This window comes from Uloborus diversus, chromosome 10 (assembly GCF_026930045.1).
Source record: "Uloborus diversus isolate 005 chromosome 10, Udiv.v.3.1, whole genome shotgun sequence".
NCBI lineage: Eukaryota > Metazoa > Arthropoda > Arachnida > Araneae > Uloboridae > Uloborus > Uloborus diversus.
The window spans coordinates 78679914-78704244 of record NC_072740.1 but is presented as its reverse complement, the minus strand read 5'-3'; the positions used below and the strand labels follow the sequence as shown (position 1 = coordinate 78704244).

At 32.4% G+C, this 24331-nt stretch overlaps 1 protein-coding gene across 1 annotated transcript in view; it reads left to right on the top strand.

Moving 5' to 3' along the window:
• The window catches only part of LOC129231062 (uncharacterized), a 65996-nt gene extending 44857 nt beyond the window's left edge, over window positions 1–21139 (top strand). Inside the window, exons 2-10 of the mRNA XM_054865310.1 lie at window positions 4820–5904; window positions 6319–7591; window positions 8015–8245; window positions 8818–8993; window positions 10871–11092; window positions 12603–12795; window positions 17955–18008; window positions 19908–20245; window positions 20329–21139. Of these exons, the coding sequence (XP_054721285.1) occupies window positions 4820–5904; window positions 6319–7591; window positions 8015–8245; window positions 8818–8993; window positions 10871–11092; window positions 12603–12795; window positions 17955–18008; window positions 19908–20245; window positions 20329–21084 (4328 nt within the window). The 3' untranslated portion in view covers window positions 21085–21139. The remainder of the gene's footprint in view (window positions 1–4819; window positions 5905–6318; window positions 7592–8014; window positions 8246–8817; window positions 8994–10870; window positions 11093–12602; window positions 12796–17954; window positions 18009–19907; window positions 20246–20328) is intronic.
• The last annotated feature ends 3192 nt before the right edge of the window (window positions 21140–24331 follow it).

Sequence of the window (24331 nt, the reverse complement as noted above, 5' to 3'; positions counted from 1 at the left end):
TTGTCATTAAAGGGGACTGGGCGACGTTAAATATGCTCGTGGTCTCAATGTCCTCCAAGTGAAACGATACCTCTGGGGGTGCTAGTACCAGGTAGCTATTAGCTCTTGGACTAGTTCTAAATTCTCATTAACTGCTCGATCCGGTGATGGTGCTGCCATCTATCGGTATATAAAAAAATGGAGGTAAGGCACTCAGTATGCAGACCTCGACATAAATGCAGTTGAAGTCAGTTGTGACTCTGAATCGAATCGAATCGAAATGTGTCCTGTGTATTCGGAGGCAAGGCGCTTTGCATGCTGTCCTCAGATTTGGTTATAGTCCAATGAGATGATTAATTCAGAAACAATCATGGCAATTCCGATTTATTTTTTGAATAAATTAGTTTAAATTCCAATTAGAAATATCAGTTGATTTTTTTTTTTTTAATTTGATTTGCTCTATTAAATTCTTTATGCAACTGTAAAATATTTTAATCTTTGAACTATAAATGTTTGCTTCTTTTAATTTATTCTTGTATAACATTATTCTTCATCAATTAGAATTTTTTATCGGAATAATAAGAATAGGATTGCTAATAAATATTTTTACAAAATTAAACCGTTTGTTAATAAAATAAGATAATATTTAGTTTTTAGCACTTTATATTTTACGTTAAACATATATTCGTTATACTAAATTAAGTATTTTTTTTAACCTCGTTTTTTCCGGCATGCTAGAAAAGACCACACAAAAATTATTGAAAAACCTGGTGAACCACGAATTTTACGACGTAACGGCTCTCTCTCTCTCTAATGCCGTATGTTATATAATTGTGAAATTGAAAAGTATGCAACTAGTAATTTATTATGATAAAGAAGCATTATCATTGAATATAACTTTTTATCCTTTAATTACCAATAAATCTTCACTATAGCGAATAAAAAGATATGTTAAGCTGCCAAAAATTGAAAGCTTCAATAGGCATTTTGATGCTCCTTTAAACTATTACTTATGATTCCGTGTTAGGATTAATATAAATATTTTACTAGTCGAAGAGCTAGGGCCACCGTGTCTAATCATGTGATTTCATTGGCGCTGTAAATCTTTCCTGTGTTGTGCTGTCTGTTAATAAATAAAATTTTAAATAATTGTCGTTCTCATCATACATAAAACTGGAGGCGAGGACCTTTAGGGCGAAGCTCTTCTAAATTTAAAGAGTCTTCTTCAAATTGAGTGAGCAAATGCTCCCGTATGAACTCAGATATCTAGTCGAGGAGTTAATTCCAATCAAAAGTTCCAATAAGGCATAGCACCTTTTTTGCCCACCGTTTAACATTTTTGCTTTGAATAAATGAATCCTTTTTTTTTTTTTTTTTTTTGAAAATGGGTTCATGTGTATCAATAAATTGCTGAAATCATTCAAGGAAGGTCTAACGTCCTTTTATTAAAAGAAATCAGCATGATTTGTAATTAACCGCAAATACAGTTGAACCTCGTTCAATCCACACACAGATGACTCAATTATTCTATTAACTTTCCGTTGTTGTCACAGTCCAAATTTTATAAGTAGAAAACTCAGTAATTTGACGCATCTTAACAGAAATCAATCTGCATTTAAGTTTAATAAATACCTTTGTCCTGAAAAGTAAAATAAGAAATAACAACGTCAAAAAGCAGAAATTGAAAATTACTGCAGACACGTGTTTTGCTGTTACAAGAAACGCCTTTTCCAATGAAAAAAAAAAAAGAAATGAGCTTATGGATGAAATGACATCTTTTCATCCATAAGCTCATTTCTTTTGCATTAAAAAGTCGTTCCTTGTGACCAGGGCCGGATTTAGGGGAGGGCAGGCGGGGCTCCACAACAAAGGGGCCCCCACAGTACAATTTTTTACAAAATATCCTACCTTTCACGGGTCGAAAATATCGGATATATACATATATATCAAAATATTTGGATATATATCAAAGTATCGGACATTTTCGAAAATATGATGATCTTTTCGAACCCCCGGGGCCTGCACTCCTTCGTAGCCCCCCGGGGCCTCCACACCTCCAAATCCGGCCCTGCTTGTGACGCCTAAACACGTGTCTGCAGTAATATGCAATTTGTGCTTTTTGACGTTGTTATTTCTCATTTTAATCTGCATGCATTCGACTTAAGTCGAATACTGTTAGCGCACTATTCTATCACGCTTTATCCATGCTGATTCTATCATTTACCAATTCTTGGAATTTGGCTTTGTTGGGCTCAGGCGTGGATCCAGACTTTAAGGGGAGGGGGGGGGGTCACGACTTTCTTGAATTTCCTTTTGATACTCCCTTTCTTTTTTATGATAATGACTCCTTTAAAAACAGAAGAGCTTGGACTTAACAACTATTATCTTGTCCTCTAGTCTGAAGTGTTTGAATTCCCTAATCTACTGCACAGAATATTAATTATCAAACGTTCTCTCAGAGCTCGAAAAGAGCTAGGAAGAATATGACAAAGAGTAAACATTTTATCTTTACTATGGTCATCGTAACAATTGATTATGCACGGTATACAGAAAATAGGTTGTTGAGGGTTAAGCTTTTCAAAAACGTATTATGTAGAAACAGTAAGGACTGAGAAATAACGACTCTGATACACTCAGTTGTTTCCATTGATATTCGACTATCGTAAAAAAAATGGGTAACGTTTTGTAAGATGTAATACAAGGCAAGAATATTTCCATTGAACACGTAGCTGAAAATTAATTACTAGAAGGATATGCTACTTTGATAGTCAAATAACTCACGGCTGCTGGCAAATGTATTGCCCTATTTTTAAACCGAAAACTTCTGTATATTAAATGTTTGACTTATTCATGAGTTTTATTCTCAACACTAAAAAACGCATAAAAAGAATAATTGCTATAATGCGGAAGGTAACTCTTGAAAATTTTATGATTCTTTCATTGCTGCAATTTAATATCCAATGAACCATCTTCAATGTTGCCATGCGTGAAAAATCACATTTGTTCCATTGAACGAAGCTTAGTATCTACAACCCGTGTCGAACTGGCAATGTCATTAAATCGAAAAAGACAAGACATTGCCCATCATGTCTTTCCCCATTCATGATCTGAAATTGCTGTAATCTTACTTTTTTACTAAAAGTGCATCAGATTCCTGGAATGGCAGTTTAAGTAGAATAGTAGCATTGTGGAGGGTACTTACTTGCGCGTCTCTGCGTCAATTGTGAGACTTCTGTGATTTAACGTTGTTAAACTTATTCCTTAAAGATGTGTTTTGTTCTGAAAGTAATTGTGCATGAATAGTCAAACATACAGCAAGCATGTTTTTTTCAGTTTACTCTGTTATTACTTTTGTAAAATAAGTATTTCTGGGGGAGGCAGGGTTCATTCTTCTTTATATAATTTTACCTCTTTCTCTTTCAAAAGCTAGAAATTTGGGCAGCTCTCAGCATTGCTAAAGGATTTAAAATGTTAGGATAATATGTAACCTTTTTTAAAGCTTCTACAATTCCTGATAACTAGTTTTAGTTTTAAAAAAATGCCATTCGGGATATAACACAGGTGAATTGAAACTATCCGTTGCGCACAATAGAATGAAGAACAGCAACGCAATAAGGCACAAAATGCAATGAAAATAAGCATGTACGTGCTTTTTCTGTTGCGAGTTCTATGAGAAAACTATGGTGCTGTAATCATACAACTCGATTTCTACAAGCTGAAGATGAAGTTCTTTAACTATGAAAATGCGTATTCAATTCTCATTACAACTTGTTTTACTTAACAACGACTTGTCAAGATTCAAGCTTAAAATCTAATACATAATAGATCGCTGCATTTTTGCATTCCTTCTGCATTTTATTCCAACCCTAAGTATGTATTATTATAAATAAATTCGAGAAAAGATTATAAGTATTACAGTCTTTCAATAAATTAAATGATGAAACAGTTGCAGAGCAAGGTAAAATGCAATGACATTTTGAACAAGAAGGTAACTGTACAGAAGGAATGCATGTTATATTCTGATGAGGAACTGAATGTCTCTCACCGTAAACAAAATCAAAGAATTTTCATTGGTTCTGATGACAAAACTTTGCAGTAATCTGTATGTCAGCACCAATTTTAAGACACGATCCATTCTCATGCGGTTAGAATTTCATGCTTCAGTATCAATAAACTCAAATAGTCCACTTCAAGCAGTTCTCACATTCTTAAAGCTAGTCATAATATTACTACTAGCTTTATCATCTGGTAAGATTCTAAACGCTAGTTTTTGCCAAATATTCTAATTTTTTAAATGAAATTTTCTAAAACTAATAGTGACGTATGCTGATTTGTTTGAAATAAATTAAAAAATATATAGAAATATATTTATTTTGAATTTGCAGTTTATTAGTCGAATGAAAAGTTACGAATACTGATTCCATTTTGATAAGGTTTTTTTTTAAGTTCATTAAGGATTTAAAACATCTAATTTATAGCACGCATTGAGTTAAACTTTCTTCTCATGTTGTTAGTAGTTAGTTGTCATTTGAACATATTACAGGGGGGGGGGGGAATGAAACTTCAAAAGAGAAAAATCCTTTCTAGATGAATGACTAAAGCCATTTTCTCCGCATTTAAAAATACTGTCCATACATTCGCAGATATTTATATAAAAAAAATATTTGACTCAATATCACTATCAAATAGATGCTTTAATAATTTTCTATAAGTGAATCGAAATAAAAGTTATTGCTATGATACATCACTATTAAACACTAATAATTCAATTTTGTGCACGGTTTAGATAATAGTTTTAAGTGCTGTATTTTACTAAGAAATATCTTTTACATCATTCCAGATAACCTAACAGAAAAGAATAAGAAGTCCTCAATAGAACAAAAAAGGTTTTACCAACGAAAACTATCTGGATTCTCACCCATTAAACTGCTTCCAGTTGGAAAGTTTTTCAAACTTTTGAAGCCACCTTTACAAAGGAGAAATTCTTGTCCTGCTTTAACAATAACAGAACAAACAGAGGGTCGGCCGAAAATACCTCCCACAGCCGTAAAAGAATCGGAAACCACAGACTCAACATCTAGCTCAAATAAACTGAAAAATGAACGCAATAAAATTTGCAAATTAACTAAATGGACATCCCATTCAGAGTTACTACGAAAAGCAGGCAAAGAATGTAATTCAGGACAAGACGAAAGAAAGAACATTGATGATATTTTACAATTAAGTGGCGAAGCCAAATTACGAGAAAACATTGGCAGAGTTGAATCTGCTTTTCATAAACCAAGAAAATACCACACGTACAGGCCTAATCAAGAATGTCAAAGCTCAACTGATTTCAGTGACATTTGCCGGTTGCAAGAGAAAAGAAACTCAGAAACTTTATCTGATGCGGAAGTTGTTGAAAAAACTGTTATTATTGTTTCAGAGAATGCTTGCGTTGTTTCTGAACACCAATCTAGAAATGATATTTCAGACGAGTTAACGGACTCCGTAAACATTTATGAAGAAGTTTCTATGAATAGAAAAGATTATGGATCTGAAAGTAAATCAGAAATTAATACGAATATTGGAAAATCAGTATGCAACGAAGCAGTCTTTATTAATGAATATAAGCCGGAAATTGTGAGCAATGATAGAAATTTTTCAGTCAGTGATAACATAAAAACTCATAGTTCTACTCATTCAGAAGGAAATAACATTACTTCCAGCAACCTGACTATAAACTCCGGCCAAATAGTTAAACTTCAAACAGAAGCTTCAAATGAGTTACTTAAAAATTCAGAGGTCTCAAGTGGAAGTCATACTTCCAGCAGCAAAATTTACCTTAAAATTGAATCGTCAGAAAAAAATTCCCTCGCAGAAGCAATAAACCACTGGATACCACAAAATGAAACGTTGGACAACGGAACGAATTTCGGTGAAGATGTAAGTAACTTTGTAGTTAACCACCAATTTAATATAGCACAAACAAGTGTCGAAAGTGCATCTTGGAATTTTCCATCTTTGCAAAATGGAATTAATGTTCACCAAATATCAATTAATAGCAATCATAATGAGAGTTTAGCTTCTGTTACGAAAGAAAATATTGGAGAAAACTTAGAAGGAAAAAAAATAATTGCTGATTCAAGTTGCAATGAGATATTAACAACCAAATCCAACGAAAGTACAAATGCCAGCTATTTCATTTTGAAAGAAAATGTCATTAATGAGGACATATTAATAAATTCTAAAATTACGAAAGAAGTGCAGCAAAACTCAAACAAAACATTTTTCTTTGACAACGTAAGTCTTTCAAACAAATCAGGATCGAATCATCCTACAACTATTTTTAACAATCAGAACATAACAATACCCCAAAATAATATTCACGCAGAAGTATCAGAAAATTATTTAAGAGAACCACAAAATGGTTTAAAGTCGAAAACTCCGCAGCCGCAATTAATCAGTATAGTCTGCAATCAATCGAGTAACTCCTACGACGCTATTGATAAAAATACAAATATTTTCCCCGGAATAAAGGTTTCTGTGAGTAATAATTCACAAAATGATGCCTTAGATTTTGGGGAATGCAACACGAATTCTTTAACAAATGGAATGCAAAATGGCGACATCAATGAATGCTATAATGTTAAACTAGATGCTCCAGAAGAGGTGATAGTGGCAGGCTTTCATGATTTCTGTCATACAATGTTATCGTTAGAAGAAAGCATCGACTCTCAAGATACAGGTACAGTAAAAAGAAGAACTGTGACTAAGAAGCCAAAAGCAGATGATATCGAATTTAACAAATTTAAAGATGAACATGAGGCTCAAGAAAATCCTTCGACATCCTACAATGATTCACAGTCCAAAAATGGTTTTGAACACAGTATGTCGTCAGAATCGGAAAATAATGATGAAGAAATTAATATTGACATTTTCTCATATCAAAATGAAAGTGAAAATACTTCTGACAAACTTTTAGAAGAAATTCAAAATAGCAAACTAATGGAAAAAATGAACATCAGAGATCCTGATGTCATCGATGCTATTAGTGCCTTAGACAGATCATTAATGGAAGCGATAGAAAAACCAATAATTATTGAAAGTGAATATTCAGAAATAGACCCTGACATCATTAAATCAAGGGAACCAAACAGTTCTGAAGTGAGAAAACTTCCTAAAATTGTTAAAGAAGACAAAATACAGTGTGATAATTTAATCGAAGAATTGATGTTGGTTGATACCAGTAAAACTGTTCCCATTAGTCAACAAAAGGACTTTGATTCTGAAAGCAAAGGAGAAAGTATATCAGTAATTATATCAAACATGAACACTCAACATTATCCTTTCGGTTGTCATCCAAATGCTCAAAAATATCTACCTGGATTTAAACAGAATAAAATTGAAACGTCTGTTCAAAGCCAATACAGTGACAATTTTCAATTTCGCACAAGTTCTTCATTCTCACGGCAGAGATTACCTTTGGAAACCAGGACTTGTAATTTAAATAAAACTCAATACAGTGGCGAAGGATTATCAGATTATGATTTGCCAAATGATGAAATGAAAAAAGTCAACGTAATGTCCAATGCTAAAGATGAGTCTTCTCCACCAATGTCTATTAGTTCAGGTAAGAAAGATAAATTTCTAGTTGTAAGTTAAATGCAAATACAGTAAACTCCCGATTATCGGCGGTCGGATTATCCGCGGCTCGGCTTATCCGCGGGTCTTTTCACGATTTATTTTATTATTTTTTTTAACGGTCATTAAATATTTTTTAAACTTATGATTGTGTTACTGTTCGTTTTTAGCTCTAAATGCGTATATTTCTTTACATTCAATGTTAGTAGATGCAATGTAGCAATGTTTTTAGCTATAACTTGAATGAATGTTTGAGTTTTATTCATATTTTTTAGATACAGTAGTTTACCCATTTTTTACCCTGTTCGGATTATCCGCGGTTACCGTGCCACCCTATTCCGCGGATGATCGGGAATTTACTGTATGCCTTAAAAATGGATTTTATCTCAAATTTTATTTCTCATTCATGTAGAAGAAAGTTCTCCAGTTCTTCCTCTGCAAGTTTCTGTCGATAATTCTGCTGTTGCACAGGATGTGGTGGCCTGCAGTAGGACAAGTCCTTGTTCAGTGGATTCGGGGACTAGTTCTCATAATCAAGGTTATTTTGTCGTCGTGGCAATAGATTTTGGAACTACATATAGTGGATATGCATTTAGTTTCACAAGAGATCCGGATAATATCCATATGATGAAAAAGTGGGATGGTAAGCCTCATTATTAATGTAGATCTTTAAAAGGAAATACATTTCTTGAACCTATTGAATTTGTGATAGAGTCAGTATTTTTAGTGTCATATCGTAACCTGGGAATCACGATAAAAGTGCAATAATGTAAATGTTTGAAAAAGGCGTACTGAGACATATTTTGACTCAAAAGTTATTTGCCCTCGTACCCCGTTATCGAGATACAAGGTCTCAAAGACTTTTCTTAAAGAAATTTTAAGAAAAGAGCCAAATCCGAAGATTTGTCGTGAAATTGAAAATACGACGCGATTTCATTGCCTGCATGTAGCAGGACATTCATCTGCAATGTGCGAGAGATATGTCTCCCATTACTCACTGAAACTTGCCAAATTTGGCAACTTTTCTCAAAACAGTTTAAGACCTTATATTTAGATAACGGAGACACGATTGCAAATAATTTATGCATCCAGAAACGCGTCTTGCTATGCTCTTTTAACTGCAACTAATTTAAAAAATTTCATTATTACACTGTTGTATGGTTTCCTGGTAAGTAGAGAATGATTTTGTTGAACTTAATATGACTGTTATTGTAGGAGGTGATCCGGGTGTTTTCAACCAGAAAACGCCAACCACCTTACTTCTAACTCCTGAGGGAGAATTCCATTCTTTTGGCTACTCTGCTCGTGACTACTATCACGATTTAGATGTAGAAGAAGCAAAAGACTGGCTGTATTTTGAAAAATTTAAAATGACATTACATAATAATGAGGTAAGTTTAATTTAGTGAACTATTAACGAAAGACGTTCCGAAAGTAAGGTTCGTCACTTTTTTTGCTCAAAGGAATTTAACTACATGCATACAGTGAAGAGTGGCATAAAAATAATAACTATTGGTAATTTTTCCAAATAGTCGTTATAGACATTGATGCATTTGTGTTGTCTGTAAAGTAAAATTCTAAAACTACCCTTGGAAAATTGGTACCCATCAAGAGCTTTACAGAACTATCTTCCCCCTGAACTTCTCATTGTTTCACTGGGCGCCGAATTTTTATCAGGATGGTTTTTGAAACTTAATTGCACGGTACGAAAAATACATTAATATTGATAGCGTTAGCGTCTTGGTGGGAAATGGGGAAAAAAGTTAGAATTTTGCTGTCTATATTTATAGAAAAGCTTGGATATAACAAATGATGAAACGTACTTTTGAAGCAGCTCTAGTACCTGGAGCAATGTGTAAAGCACGAACACTAAAAATAAAATTCAAAAACATAAATGCTCAAGTTTTTCTGAAATTGTTACGTTGAGCTTTTATAACTACAGTAGAATCTCATTAATCTCGGCTAATAGTGGATCCAGGTCTTCCGAATTAATGAAAGTACGGATTAAACAAAATAACTTATAAATTCAGCCGAGGTACATAAAGCAATGCTGTAATGTACACATTAAAAATCGTATTTTGAATTCAAGAGAGTGAAATATAAAATACATTAGAAATATATAAAATATGGCACACAAAAATATATTATTGTGCTAACTCATTTTTCATTTATCCAGTATGTACATCTAAATGGCTGTCCGGATTAAGCAAAGTCCGGTTTAATAGGGTCCGGGTTAATGGGGGTTTACTCTAATGATGAGCTTAAAAATGATTCGAATTATTTACATTTCCGACGTTTTACTTGCAAATCTCAAGTTAAGATAAATATCTAACAGTATAATAAATTAAAAAATGTGGTAAGGTATGGCAGCAACAATTGAAACGATAAAATTACCAAATTAATTTAAACATTACTTTAATAGAAGTACCTGTAATTAGCGTAAAAAATTAGAAACTTCAAACTAATATCTCCATATTTGCTTTTATTATTTGTCGTGAACTACTGATACTACTGATATATTTTCTTATTTTGAGGTTTTTCAATTGAGGCAGTGAGAAGCAAAGAGATGTAAAGTGGCAAAATTTAAAATTTGGAAATAACCAGTACAAATGATAGGTGAACCTCTCTTCTGTCTTGGGGCAAAATATAGTACTGGAAGCCCTGGAATTCCCTAGTAGGTGATGTTGTACAGCATGGTTTAGAAAAAAATTCAATGATAGCCTACCTAGGAAGTTATCTTTAAACGCGTTTTACTCAAAACTTGAAACTGCTCACTTACATCCCTTTGCTTCTCACTGCCTCCAATAGTACAGTCATTAATTTTTTTAGTGATAACAAGTATAAATTGTTGTGTGATCCATTTTTAATGAGCTTCTTGTTAAAACGTCAGTATAAAACTGCCGAATTTTTCGAAAATATTCCGAATTATTTTAGAACTGCATTAAAAAAAAAAGTCTTTTAAAGTTGTTAGTTTTTCAATTAAAAATTATTCTTGCTTTCTCTCAGCAGTACTAAAAAGTCAAACTTCTCTCTTACAAAAATTAACCATTATCTTAAACAATTCGCTCATTACTTAAGAAGAAGTTATCACAAAGTCAATGAGAACTAGAATTGATGTACTCGTAAAATGGATAAATTTTCCATCTTATAAAAGAAAACTAACTAATCAGTGTTCATTTTTGAATTTGGCAGTGAAATCAATCGAAGCTTTGATATAATTAATTTATAATTTTTACTTAGTAAGAATATTTTTTAAATATATTTTTAGCACTTAAGTTTGGACACAGAGATTGCAGCTGCAAATGGAAAACAACTGAAAGCAGTGACAGTATTTGCACATGCACTGCGTTACTTTAAAGATCATGCATTGCAAGAGCTCAGTGATCAATCTGCAACGAGAATTTTAAATGAAGATGTACGATGGGTAGTAACTGTTCCAGCAATCTGGAGGCAACCAGCAAAGCAATTTATGAGAGCTGCCGCTTATAAAGTAAGAGCATCTTCTCATTTTTACATCATACAATCATTCTGTATATTTTCTCTTTTTGATCCAAAATGTCTTCATTTGACTAAATAATATTTAGAGCCCGGTTACGTTGATCAAAAAGCCGGCTCATTGCAGGATTTTTAAAACCGCGAAAAAAAAAAAAACCTTAAAAAGGAAAAAAGGAGGGAAACAAACGGATCATGCAAGTAGAACTTTGGATCTATTCCACACTAGGTGCAAAGTGGAATAGTTTAGAGGAAGAAGCTGTCAGTAGTAAGTTGTACTAATGTAAACGAAAGATATTAAAATCTACTCCCGGTAAGAAGCCGGGTCATTGCATTCCCTTTGAAAATGCGCCAAATTTTATTTTCTTCTTCATATTCCTTGAAAAAAAAAAAAAAAACACTATATATATAGATTGTAAGAATTTTCCAAAATATATATTTTCTAAAATTGTCGATTAATTATTCACAAAAGGAATTTCTGTTAAAAAACTTAAGGCATTTTCGTCACAAAACTATAAGTTATTCTCAAATTTCATCCAAACAGAAAGTAGCAAAAGGAGGTTTATAAACTCTTAACCAAAAAGTTTCTCCTAATTTTTTAAATGCAAAATAAATCTTAAATAGAACCTCATTACCACACGAATATCTGACGCATTTTAACTGGAACCCCAAACTTCAGGTGGCATAAAATTAATCAATTTATTCTTTTCTTTTATCACCATGTAGTCATTTTGATCAGTTTAGCAGTAATGAGTGCACTTTTGTAAAAAATTATCCAAGCACACCTTTTACTTAAAAATAAACAAAAATATACAGTCTACTAGGACCATAAAAAATGTTCACTAACTTGGAATGTTGTCGAGGTGAGCACGGTAGTGGTGTAAGATATTTTACATGTCGCGGATTGCTTCAGCAGTAAGAACTTTCTGGTAGGGGGAGGATAGTAAGTTCATAATAGTATTTGCATGTACTTGACTTTCTTTATGGTAAACCCATCATAAAAGTTGAATAACAGTGGTAGTCATTTAAAATTACTTTTAAAAAAGTTAGAAGTTACTTAACTTTTGATACAAGTTGATGCATCATAATAAAAATTACCCATATCTAAATACAAATCCTTCTCTTGAAAAAAATTACGAAATCTTGATATTTTATTTTATTTATTTATTTCTTTATTTATTTGCAGATTTTACAAAACCCTCAATTACTCGAAACTAGTATGATTTACGTCACTTTCGTTTAAATAGCACCATACTTCAGTGATATGGTGTGTTATCCTATTTTAGACTGAGTAAAAAGTGAAATAAATTTCTTTTTTTTGAAAAGGAAAGTATAAAAAATCGCAAATAAGTATTTTATATTCTAGTTTCATGTATATTCTTAGGAACTAAAAGCGTAATATGACTGTCACTTTACTGTTCCTTTAATTTAAGGCCAGTTTTTTTTATGAACAAAAACACAAATTCATGAGTCAATTTTTAATAAATGTTCAATTACGTCTTTAATAGGCTGGTATTGCTACTGCTGAATACCCTGATCAACTTCTAATCGCTTTAGAGCCTGAAGCAGCGTCAATTTATTGTCGAAGAATGAGGCTACATCAATTGGTTCCAGAAGAAACTCAGTTCCAACGATCATCTTTCAATTGGCAAAAAGAAAATGATACTGACTCAGAAGTTAACTCATCGCTATGTGATAAAGGTAAATGTAATTGTTATTTAAAAAAAAAAAACGGGTATTTAAAAAATTGCAGTTTTTTTCGCCGAATAACCATGAGATTTTATAAATAATAGAAGACTACAAATGCTCCTATTGTAAATCAGTGTGCTTCCGATTCTAATAGTTGATTTTTTTATAAGCACTCTAAAAGCACTTATTTTCGCGAGCCGTAATTTTGGTGAAAATGAAGATCTCGATGATTTCGCGAGCTAAAAATTTCGCGAATTTCAGAGGGACATAATTGAAAGTAGTGATGTTCCCATCACTTTTTCTGATGGTATATTCCCAGTAATACATTATGCACAATATAGACTGGGATCTGAAGGGGGTTGAGCATGCATGGAAAGGTTGACGCAATATTATTTCTGATTATTGTTACAGGCACGATAGTGATTATGAAACCACATGTCGTCGCCCCCCCCCTGGATGGTCGACGACCGCGGGGGAGGGGGAAAGCAGTGGGGGGAAGGGTTTGCTAAAACCCTCATAACTCGCGAACTATTTAGATAAAACCCTACAAAAGGTGTCAATCGACGCAACAAAACAAGAGCTTTATAAAAGCTAAATATGATTATGGTTCTATCTTTGTTGGTTTCTGAGTAAAATTCCATTTTTCGCAAGCAAGCAAAAATTTTGGATAAAATACGCATTTTTTTTTTTTTTTTCGAATATCAAAATTGTTTAATTGTTAAGAGAACCAATAAAATCTGAAATATCACTATCCAGTTCGTTTAAAATTACTTAATTATTATCAAAGCGTTAAAAAACGAAATATAAGCAAACTCAAAAAGCATTTGTGGTAATTCATGAAAATAACAAGCTTGGAAAATGTACCTTGACGACTCGACTTAAACCAAGGCAAATTTTGTGGTTCTTGTTTTGGCGGTTTTATTTCGCTATAATATCAAAACAACGTTCTAGTTAAGTAATTATTTAACGTATTATAACTGCTTAGTATGGGGTCACAATGGCACTTCTTTTTAAAGCTTAAACGTGCAAGTACGAAGTAATTACGGAAAAGGGGCCCTTTTTTTTTATTGCGTTTAAAGAATTTTTGAAAGATAATTCACTTTCTTACGAAACCTTCAAATAGTGGTGTAACTATTTTCAATAATTTATTGAAATTCTTTTAGACTACTAGAGCTGAAAGAGTTGAGAGTGATGTCAATAGATTCGTACCATTCCTTTTACTATTTAATCTTGTTAACGATGCAAGGGGATGTATATTTTACCCTACAGATATAGCCCGTTAACCTCAAGAGTTAAAGGTAGACTTCAATCAAGGATATTTTTCTGTAAGAATAAAAGTAGGACAATTTAATAATGTTGCCTCGGGTCATATTTTGGAGCAGTCCTAAATTAGCTCTTCTGCTGGAGTGCATTTCTAAGGTCTCATTGGAATTCATTGAATGAAAGTGCAATACAAGACTGGTGTTCATTGTATAATTTTAAATCTGGCATTTGTCGACCCCAACAAGAATTTTGAGATAAATTCCAAGACCCTACTGGTGAGGTTGAAGAGTTTGTGCACTGAGAATTGAGCAGAAAGTGGTATAACTTATTATTAAGTTCATAAATGATGATGACAACCCTTTTGAAGATTTTACTAATGAGTTATGAAACATAGTGAGCAGTGCTATTGTCACATAGGTAGCATCAAAATTTCAGTAGAACGTTAAAGAAAATATGAATAGTCTCTTATCTAGAGAAGTCCTGCAATGGCAACGTCTTCAATGGCAACTGCAAAATAGCAAAAGCAAACCAAAAAAAAAACCATTTACACTGTAATCTTAGCCTCAAAAAGGATGTTAGTAAATCTGAAAAACATTCCTATACAATAAGCCCTACGCTAGGTTAGGCTCATCAGAATGGTTTACTGAAGAAAAGCGCGAGGTCCGATTTCGTGAACGTAATTGAAAATGAGAATTCTTACAGCAAAACTGAAAGAAGTAACTTATTTGAAGAGCAAGGTTCAAACTACTGATGGGCTGACTCTGATCCATAGTGTTCCACACACTACTCTCAATTGTAGCAAAGATTTTGCAGATCTCCAAATAAAAATGAATAATATTTTTTCTCTAATAGTCAAACTACGCGAGTGGACCTTATACAAGATCGGTACAGCAATGTCGTTTCATAACTTAAAAACCAGAAGTTTAGGAAAGTCTCCTTTGCCCATAAAATGCACAAGGTACTAAACCAGTGGTTTCGTGTCATAGCCATTCCTGAAAATAAAAGGAATCTTTTAAAGTACATTTCAGAGTATGTAATAAATAACATATCCGATCCTGCAGGCAAACAGTTTCTGGTGTATGGTAGCTATGAAAACGAAAATAAATACTATTTAAAATCTGAGTCAAGTTTTGCTTTTTTCCATACAAAGTACAAATCAAAAGCATTTACCGTTTTGGGTGCGATACATGCAAAACGCTTCTCACCCACAGGTGAACAAAACGCATCTAAACACACCCCTTTCCCCCCGAATGGACAATGGAGTATAGTTCTTCTATGCTGTATGAATTCTTTGCCATGCACAAGATGATACCACTGTATGGTTAAAACATACTTTAGATTAATTGTTCTCAACCTGCGGTTGACGAGCAACTTTCATGTGGTCCGGAAATGGCTAATGAGAATTAATCGATATCATTTTTATAATTGTAATTAAATGTATTAAAAAAAACTTTTGGGTTCATCTCATGTCACCTTCTATTATAATTGTTGTGGAAGTATTATTTCTATCTTATATGGTTCGCTTAGGATTGGGAAGGGTACCAAGTGGTCCTCAGTGGTGAAAAGGTTTCGAAAACCACTGCCTAGTAGGGTGGTTCGAAAAAAATCGATTTCTTTATTTCGCAATCGCGTTACCTCTCAAAAGTTGTAGTTTGTTATCCTCAATTGGGAAAAAATGATAAAAAAAATTCTAAGTTGACATCTTCAGTTCGCGCATAAGGCTGAAAATTTGAAAAAATATGCTAAAAATTGAATTTTTTAAAAAATAATAAAATTAGTTTTTTGTATTTGTTCAAAATGCAACAGCCACAAATTGTCAGTTTGTCGAGTAGTTTGAATCTAAAAAATATTTTATAGCTTTTACATAATATCTTTAGTTTGCGCATACACCTTAGATTGGGCAGGAGATATTAGCCCAATCTAAGGCGTATGCGCAAACGAAAGATCTTATGTCAAAGCTATAAAATATTTTTAATTTCAAACTACGCTATATACTGACATTTTTTGGCTGTTGCGTTATAAATGCATTGAAAAAATGATTTTATTATTTTTTTATTTTTAATATATGAATTATTTATTAAAAAATATATTCTTTCAAACTTTCAGCCTCATGCGCGAACTCAAGATGTCCACTTTTAATAAATATTAAAATATTAAAAAGAAGTCCTAGTCGTTAGTCCTAGATGTATACTTCCAATTGCAAAAATGTTCAAAATCAGATGCAGAGTTAAGATATTGTAAGTCTGAAGAAAAATTTAAAATGAGTCAAAAAATACAAAATTTAACTTTTTATACGGGTTCCACGTTTCCTAACTTATATTTAGGGAAATAATCTCCATTGAAAAACAATTCCAACACAAAAAGTTTGAAATTTGTACAACCAATATTCACCGAGGTATGAAACGCAACGTTTTGTGACTTACATCACTTTTTATTCGCTGTCAATAACACCTTTTGGGGGAAATATAGCTGTTAACAAGTGTTTAAAACTATATGCGTGCATAGAGTGCGGTTTTTCAAATTGTTCGAGGTTTTTTAGTGTATTTTTGCGTATTACGGCACAGCATTTGCATTTATTTTTGAATTGCAATAAAAAATATAAATTTTGACGACCTGTCATTCTTCTGAAAGGGCGATAAGATCCAATCTCATCTTCTGTATGGTCCCTTAAAACTTTGAACTGGAATATCTCCTTGAGTTTTGGTCGCACAAATGTCAAGTTTTTTGTGTCAGTAATAGTTTCAATGGAGATTATTTCCCTAAATATAAGTTAGGGGACTTAGGGCCTGTATAAAAAGTTAAATTTTGTATTTTTTGACTCATTTTTATTTTTGCTTCAAACTTTCAATATCTTAACTCTGCATTTGATTTTGAACATTTTTGCGATTGGAAGTATACATCTAGGACTAACGGTTGCGAAAAAAAAGGTCTTGTAGTTTAAAACGGAACACCCTATATGCATAATGGCTGTACACAAGAGCGTTTGTGTATAATCACCATTTTGTATCAAGGGATTAATAGTAAGATCTTAGTGTTGTATCCATTATGCAGTTCTGTTAGTTGAAAACTAAGAAAATGCTATTGCTACATTTCAAAAGCGCCTTTAACACATTGACTGCTAGGGACGAGATAACTCGTCCTCCAGAATTATGCTGTATGCGCCAGGGACGAGATAACTCGTGCTCCAGCCAACATGTTGCTATATTTTTTCATCGGGTTCCATTGGCTTTCCTGGCTGTTCTGCCTCGCATAGACGAACATTTAGACAAGGTTCAAAAAGAGAACACAAGATCGCGTCTCTACTGCGTTTGCTGTGAAAACATTTCTGATGCAAGCAGGCGTGCGCGCGATCAAACGGGATAGCGCGCGAGTTTTTTGTGCTGTAGTCTGAGTAAATAAAAACGTACAATGAGCAAATGTAAATATATGTCTTACATATGCAAGTATATAAGAAAATGCGTCGTTTGCCACTCTCTGAACATTCGAAAAGAATTGCATTATCAATGCAAAACATGTGCGTCCAAACCTACCTTATGTGTTGTCCATTGCTTTGAAAAATATCATAGTGTGTAAAATTTCTAGAAAAAATACATAGAATTTGTTTTGTATGCTGTATTATTCATGAAAAAGTTCAATAAAACTGTTTAGCTTCATATTGTTTCAAATAATTAGCTTAGCGCAGGGGGTCCAAATATAGGCTGTCGACGACGTAGTCAATGTGTTAAAAAATTCAAACAAAAAGGAGTCAAATACATATGCCAGTACTAGGTTCTCTTAAGAGGAGAGAGCTACACCCATAGAGAAAAATGGTGTACGTTTCAGAAATGATATTTTTTTTTAAATAATTTACATTTGTAGAATAAAATGATTTGTTGGAATTACATTGATGTATAAAAATTTTCTTTTAGATTTTAGCTTTCCAACTTCAATAGGACAAGGAAACGAAGGGTCTTTCACTATCGGTAAGTTTTAAGAATGAAGGAAAAATCAAATATATTAACATAATAAAATAACCCAACATTACGCATGTTACATTTTTTTGAGACACATATATGCAGTTTAGTATGTACCAAACAAATATACATGAAAAGTGGTTATTAAAACTAACACTTCAATATTAAATGCTTTATATTGAATTAAAGTTTTGGAACTATTTTCTTAACAAAAGTGGTTTTCCAATCACGTTTTGAGAAATATTGTTGCAGAAATATTTTGATAAACAGCAAAATTCAACCACTCTAGTTAGATTTTGAGATTTCATAAATTTTCGTTCATATGAACATACTTAATAAAATACATTGATGCTTTATTATTTAAAGAAATTCATTAAATAATGTAATCCAGATACAGGAATTTAGACAGTGAATTGAAAAACTACATAGGGGTAATTATTTCTTAAGATAAATCTCTGCATTTCGCTGCATATAAACAGAAATTTTGACATTTAATGCTAATTTTTCAATCATGTTTCCAAAAAATAAATTATTGCCTGCGGAAATCAAAAATTAAGAAAATTCATATAAAACACTGCACATTAGATATTCTTTAAATTTTAATGAATATTATTTAAGTCTTCAAATTAACTCAAAAAGGGAAATACGCAAAAAAAAAAAAAAAAATCTGAATGATTCTTTAATGGGAAAAGGGATTTGAAATTCGCTAGACTTTCACCAAAACCCTATGAGTTGCCAGGTATGACGTTTGAAATCCCTCCGATATAACAATAATCTAGATTCCAATTTTATTAATTTGTTTATTGTAAAGCGTAATTGCGTTTTTTAATCGAATCTGGTTTTAAAAGTAACAAAATGTAATTTTCTCTATTTCTTTAGTAAATTTCCAAATGTTTTATTTATTTCCATTTTTATTCATTTTTTTTTTCATGCAGGAAACATATTTACAAACATTGTCTTTTTCCTTTGAGATAGTTCTTCTCTTCTGAAATGAACTTTCGGCTACGTGGCAGAGATCATACTTCTAAATTGGATTTTTTCAAAAAAAAAAATAATAATAATAATAATAATATTTTTATGAACTCAAAAAACAATTTTATTAAATCGCAAGTCTTAATTTTATTCAAAAAAAAAATGAAATAATAATTAAAATAAGAAATAAAATAAATCAATTTAAAGTAGCATAGGTTAAAATAACTTTCATTTTTCAAAATAATTGCAAAATTTACAGGATGCTAAAGGGTTGAAATTTAAAGCACAGCATGCAATTTTCGGCGAAAAGGAGAGACATAAAGACTTCTTTCCCTCTCTTTTGCTTATTTGCTCTTTTTTTACTTTCAATGACAAAAAACGAATGCAACTGCTATTTGTTTTTCTTGTAGTGAATGTTTTTGGATAATAAAATCACCTTTTCCCGCATAGACCCCTCACCGCAAAAACCGCGAATTCGGACGTTTTGTATCAAATTGTATCGGAAATTTAAAACTGCCTCACTTTGAGCAGATTTTCTACCCCTGGAACATTTAAAATATTCACACAACATTTAATTACAACGTGTACTACACATTGAGCAACATGATTCTTGTACCACATTTTCAACTTTTTTATTTGTTAAAAAAACAGGTTCATTTTAAGCATGTACTAAGTATGAGATAATATAAACATTATTTTCATTCCAGGCCAAATTTTGTTTATAACATTTCAATGTTAAAAAATCAACTGTAAAAACCATTAACCTGAAAGAATGAAGAAGGTTTTTTTTTTTTTTTTTTTTTTTTTTTTTTTTTTTTTTTTAAATTTCACATAATACACCTCTCTTTCTCCTAATACTTTAATAGTTGCAGTGAAATACATTTTCTGTAACACATTTCTTTTTTCTCTTTCAACAATATAGTTATTGCTTTTTAGGAACCCAATACATGGTAGTAGATTGTGGAGGTGGAACAGTTGATATAACAGTTCATGAGTTGTTGGATAAGCAAGGAACACTTAAAGAGCTTCAGAAAGCTTCAGGTGGCCCTTATGGTTCAATGGGAGTAGATATGGAGTTCGAGAAATTACTTCGTGATATATTTGGTGAAGATTTTTTTGAACAATTCAAATCAAAGCGTCCAACAGGCTACGTTGATTTAATGATTGCATTTGAAGCAAGAAAAAGAAATGCAAGTCCATACAAGAACAATCCTTTGAACATTTCACTCCCTTTCTCATTCATAGACTACTACGAAAAATGCCATGGTGGATCAGTAAGTATATTAACCACATGTTTCAATCTACATAATTTAGATCAATTTTTTTTAATCATAATTATTTTTAATCTGAATTACAGGTGGCTGCTGCAATCAAAAAGTCTAGTCATAAAGATGTCAAATGGTCTTCCCAAGGTATGCTGCGATTAGAACCATCAGCAATGGAAGAGTTGTTTCAAAGAACTATAAAACAAATCAGAGAGCATATTGAAAGTATCCTCTCACAAGAAGATATTCACATAGACCATATTTTCTTAGTTGGAGGATTTGCTGAGTCACTCATTCTTCAAAAAGAAATTAAAAACTCTTTTTCTTCTAAAGTAAAAGTAGTTATACCACAAGGTGTAAGTTTAGCGATATTAAAAGGTGCGGTTCTATTTGGATTAGATCCAACAACAGTAAATATTAGACGCTTAAGAATGACTTATGGAGTGGGTGTTCTAAATCGTTTTATACATAGAGTACATCCACGTGAAAAACTGGTGATAAAAGATAACATACAATGGTGTGCAGATGTTTTTGACAAATTTGTAGTTAATGAACAATCTGTAGGAGTTGGTGATGTCGTTGTAAGACGCTATACTCCAGCAAAAGATGGACAGTCATGCATCGTTATACACATATATTGTAGCGAAAAAGATAATGTCTACTTTATAACAGATCCTGGAGTTAAGCGCTGTGCAACGTTAATCTTAGATCTATCAGACAGTAGGTACATCCAGTCCCGAGAAATTCAAACACGAATGATGTTTGGTGACACAGAAATAAAAGTAAGCGCTTTGGATGTAACCACAGGAAAATGTGTAAAAGCAGAAGTAGATTTTTTAAATAATTAAGTGATAAAAGGCTGAAATTATTACATGTGAATATGAATAAATTTTTAAAAAAAGAGTTTTGAATGAATTTATTAAGTATTCAAAGTTTTTTTTTTTTTCTTTTTGCTAAATTTCAGCAGTTTTAGATGTGGTCAAAGAATCTAAGCACAGTGTAGCAAGAATGAGACAGTTCCACTTTTAGCCGACTTTGCATCTTACATTGAAATATGTTAAGGGAAATAGTATTCTGTCTAAGAACAAGACAACTCCAACCAATATTCCATAAAGTATTAAGGGAAAGAGGCTGCAACTGGCTTTGAGTCACAAGAAAAATAGTACAACACTAAAGTGATCCATTTTTGAGCTTAACAAAATGTCATTCTCTAATAGCTCTACGAACTCGAGTACTAAACAGCTAGGCTCTCTTCCTTTGTCTACTTTACAACCTATTTCAAAGCGCGAAGTTTAAAATGTTACAAATCTTGTATGCTCAACCTCTGAAAGAGAAATGCAGTTTTTTGGCATTACTAAAAAAAGCATTCCAACGTCCAACACAAAATACCACTTTATCCTTTTCAGAATCAGACAATATCCTTTATCATTGTTCAATAAGGATCAAAGTGAACAAGTTTAAAGGTGCGAAGGAATTAGAGAACAAATATGTTCTCCCAGACTACTTAAGATTTTATAATGAAACTAGCAGTACCCGCACGGCGATGCCTGTGCTAAGCATTTAAAGAAAGTCTGTTGAAAAAAAAAATATTTTTTTCAACAGACTTTCACGCCCCCCTTCTGATGTGAAATGATCATTTTTATTCTACTAAAATTCGTACACACCTTTTCAAAAAGGCTGTTAAAGTCTCTTAGTCTCTTTGGAATTTAAAACTATTCGCCAATACACGTAAAAAGATTATCAGTAGCTTTAAATCTCGAAATCATTTTTCAGCTGTATAGTTCATCGTTTAACGCGCCAAACAACCATGCTACCGTAACCCTGCCCCCTGCCCTAGCGAGTGACGCGGTTTTTTTTTCAACAATTTAAAATATTTCGCCGAATAAACTATAATAAAAACGTTATAAAGAACAACCACAATTGAATAGTATGATAAATCAAATTACTTACTTAGATAAGTAATTATCTTCAACTATAAGAACAAAAACAAACGTTGAAGTAATAAGGGGAAAAAAACAAGAAAAATTCTACAAAATCAAATTATGTACCTGAATATCGGAAAAAAAAGCGTTAAAAATTCAGTTCGCTGACCACAACAGTCCCACAATAGCTTAGCCGAGCACACGTCTGAGCTGCGCGGCATGGTTCCTCTCAGCTATCGACACTGTTGGCTTGCGCCTTCTGGATGAGTTAACTTGCCCCTCCAATTATTAGGAACTCATAGAACTGAACCTACCCCGCCATCTATTAGGAATTCATAGACTAAACAATTTAATTAAATATTTAATTTGCAATTACAAATATTTTGGTCAATCTGGTTAAAAAAAAAAAAAAGCCTACAGCCTTTCTCACACTGTAAAAAAAAAATCGGAAACGTTTCTGAGTATATCGTGCAGCTGCGGTTCATGAAATTTTCAAAAACGTTTCTGAGTATTTCGGAATTCTCTTACTATAATGTCCGGAAACGTGTCTGAGTATTTCGGAATCCTCTTTCTGTAATGTCCAGAAACGTGTCTGAGTATTTCGGAATCCTCTTTCTACAATTTTCAGAAACGTTTCTGAGTATTTCGGAATCCTCTTTCCGTAATTTCCAGAAATGTTTCTGAGTATTCTGTGCAGCTGTGGTTCATGAAAGTTTCGAAAACGTTTCCGAGTATTTCGGAATTCTCCAAACAATTTTCAAAAACGTTTCTGAGAATTTCGGAATCCTTTTTCCGTGATTTTTTCTAAAAAATAATTCTTTACTATAGCATTGCATGCCATATCAGTTTCAATTCTTTCATATCTAAGAGCAATGAAACAAGCAATTTTAGAATCATTCGTGGATTTTTTTTTTTTTTTCTGAATTTCTAATGACAAATAGCATGGTTAACAGCATAACATATGCACAGTTATAAATTTTTGAAAATTTATGAAATAATATAGTAGTTTCATTCATAATCACAAAATCGTCGGGGGAGGGAAGGGGAGTACTTTCTCAAAAGTGGGATTGTTTGTTAAACAAAATTAAACTTCAGTTTTTCTCTCAATACTTTCAAGACAAAATTATCAACATATTGTATTTTTAATGCAGAACTTAAAAACATATCTTGTATCAAACTTGATAGCTTTTATTTTCGGATAAAATTTGATAGAACTTACCTACACTTTGCGTTCCGAAATTCGTTCACGTCAAGCCAATTTCTTTGACGAACATAGTGTACCGAAAAGTACCAACAGAGAAATTGATGAATTTAAATATGACACCAAAGTCCCCCTGCTGGAACCATTCGGGTTTATTCTTCTGTTCTTGCCCTTTTTCAGTTTATCACAAATATAGATACTTAATCAAAATAGGTTACTGATTTTATTTTTAGAGTGTGCGCAAAATGCATTATATATTTTATTTATGAAAACATTGAACTCTATTACATGATTATTCCATTTCATATATACGAGAGTCTCCCCCCCCCCCACACCACAAGAGTGATGGTGCACCAATAAAATGATATAAAGCGCCCCCCACCTTAAAAAAAAGCAACCCCTTGAAAATGTCAATGGCACAGTCTCTCACCATATGTGCATTGCATATTAATAACATAGTATTTAAAAACTGATCACTTTTAAAACGATGACATGAAATAATATTACTTTTTATTTCAGCATGTAAATGCAGCTGTTCCATTTTTGCCACTGACTCATTCCTCCTGACTGTCCTACATTAAACTAGTATATCCACGAAGGAAATGTTATTTTCGGAACTAATGTCAAGGAATTTTTTTATTGTTAACCACATTTAACAAAATGAATAAGCAGATGAATTAATTTCATAACTATGTTCTTACTAATAGATAACATGGTCATTTTCTAATGGTATAAATATTTTTAAATGAATGAATAAATTATAATAAAAAAAGATAAATTATACCGGCACATTTTTTGTGAAGCATATTACAATACTAGAAAATATTTGCATTACCATATTTCTAATAAGCAATTGATTTTTTTTTCTTTTTGAACCAAAATGTATGTACATCCAAGTATTTCGAAATAACTTTTCTGTGATTGCTTCTCAAATATAAATCTTACTTCTTTTGCGTAATTAATCAGTTTCAA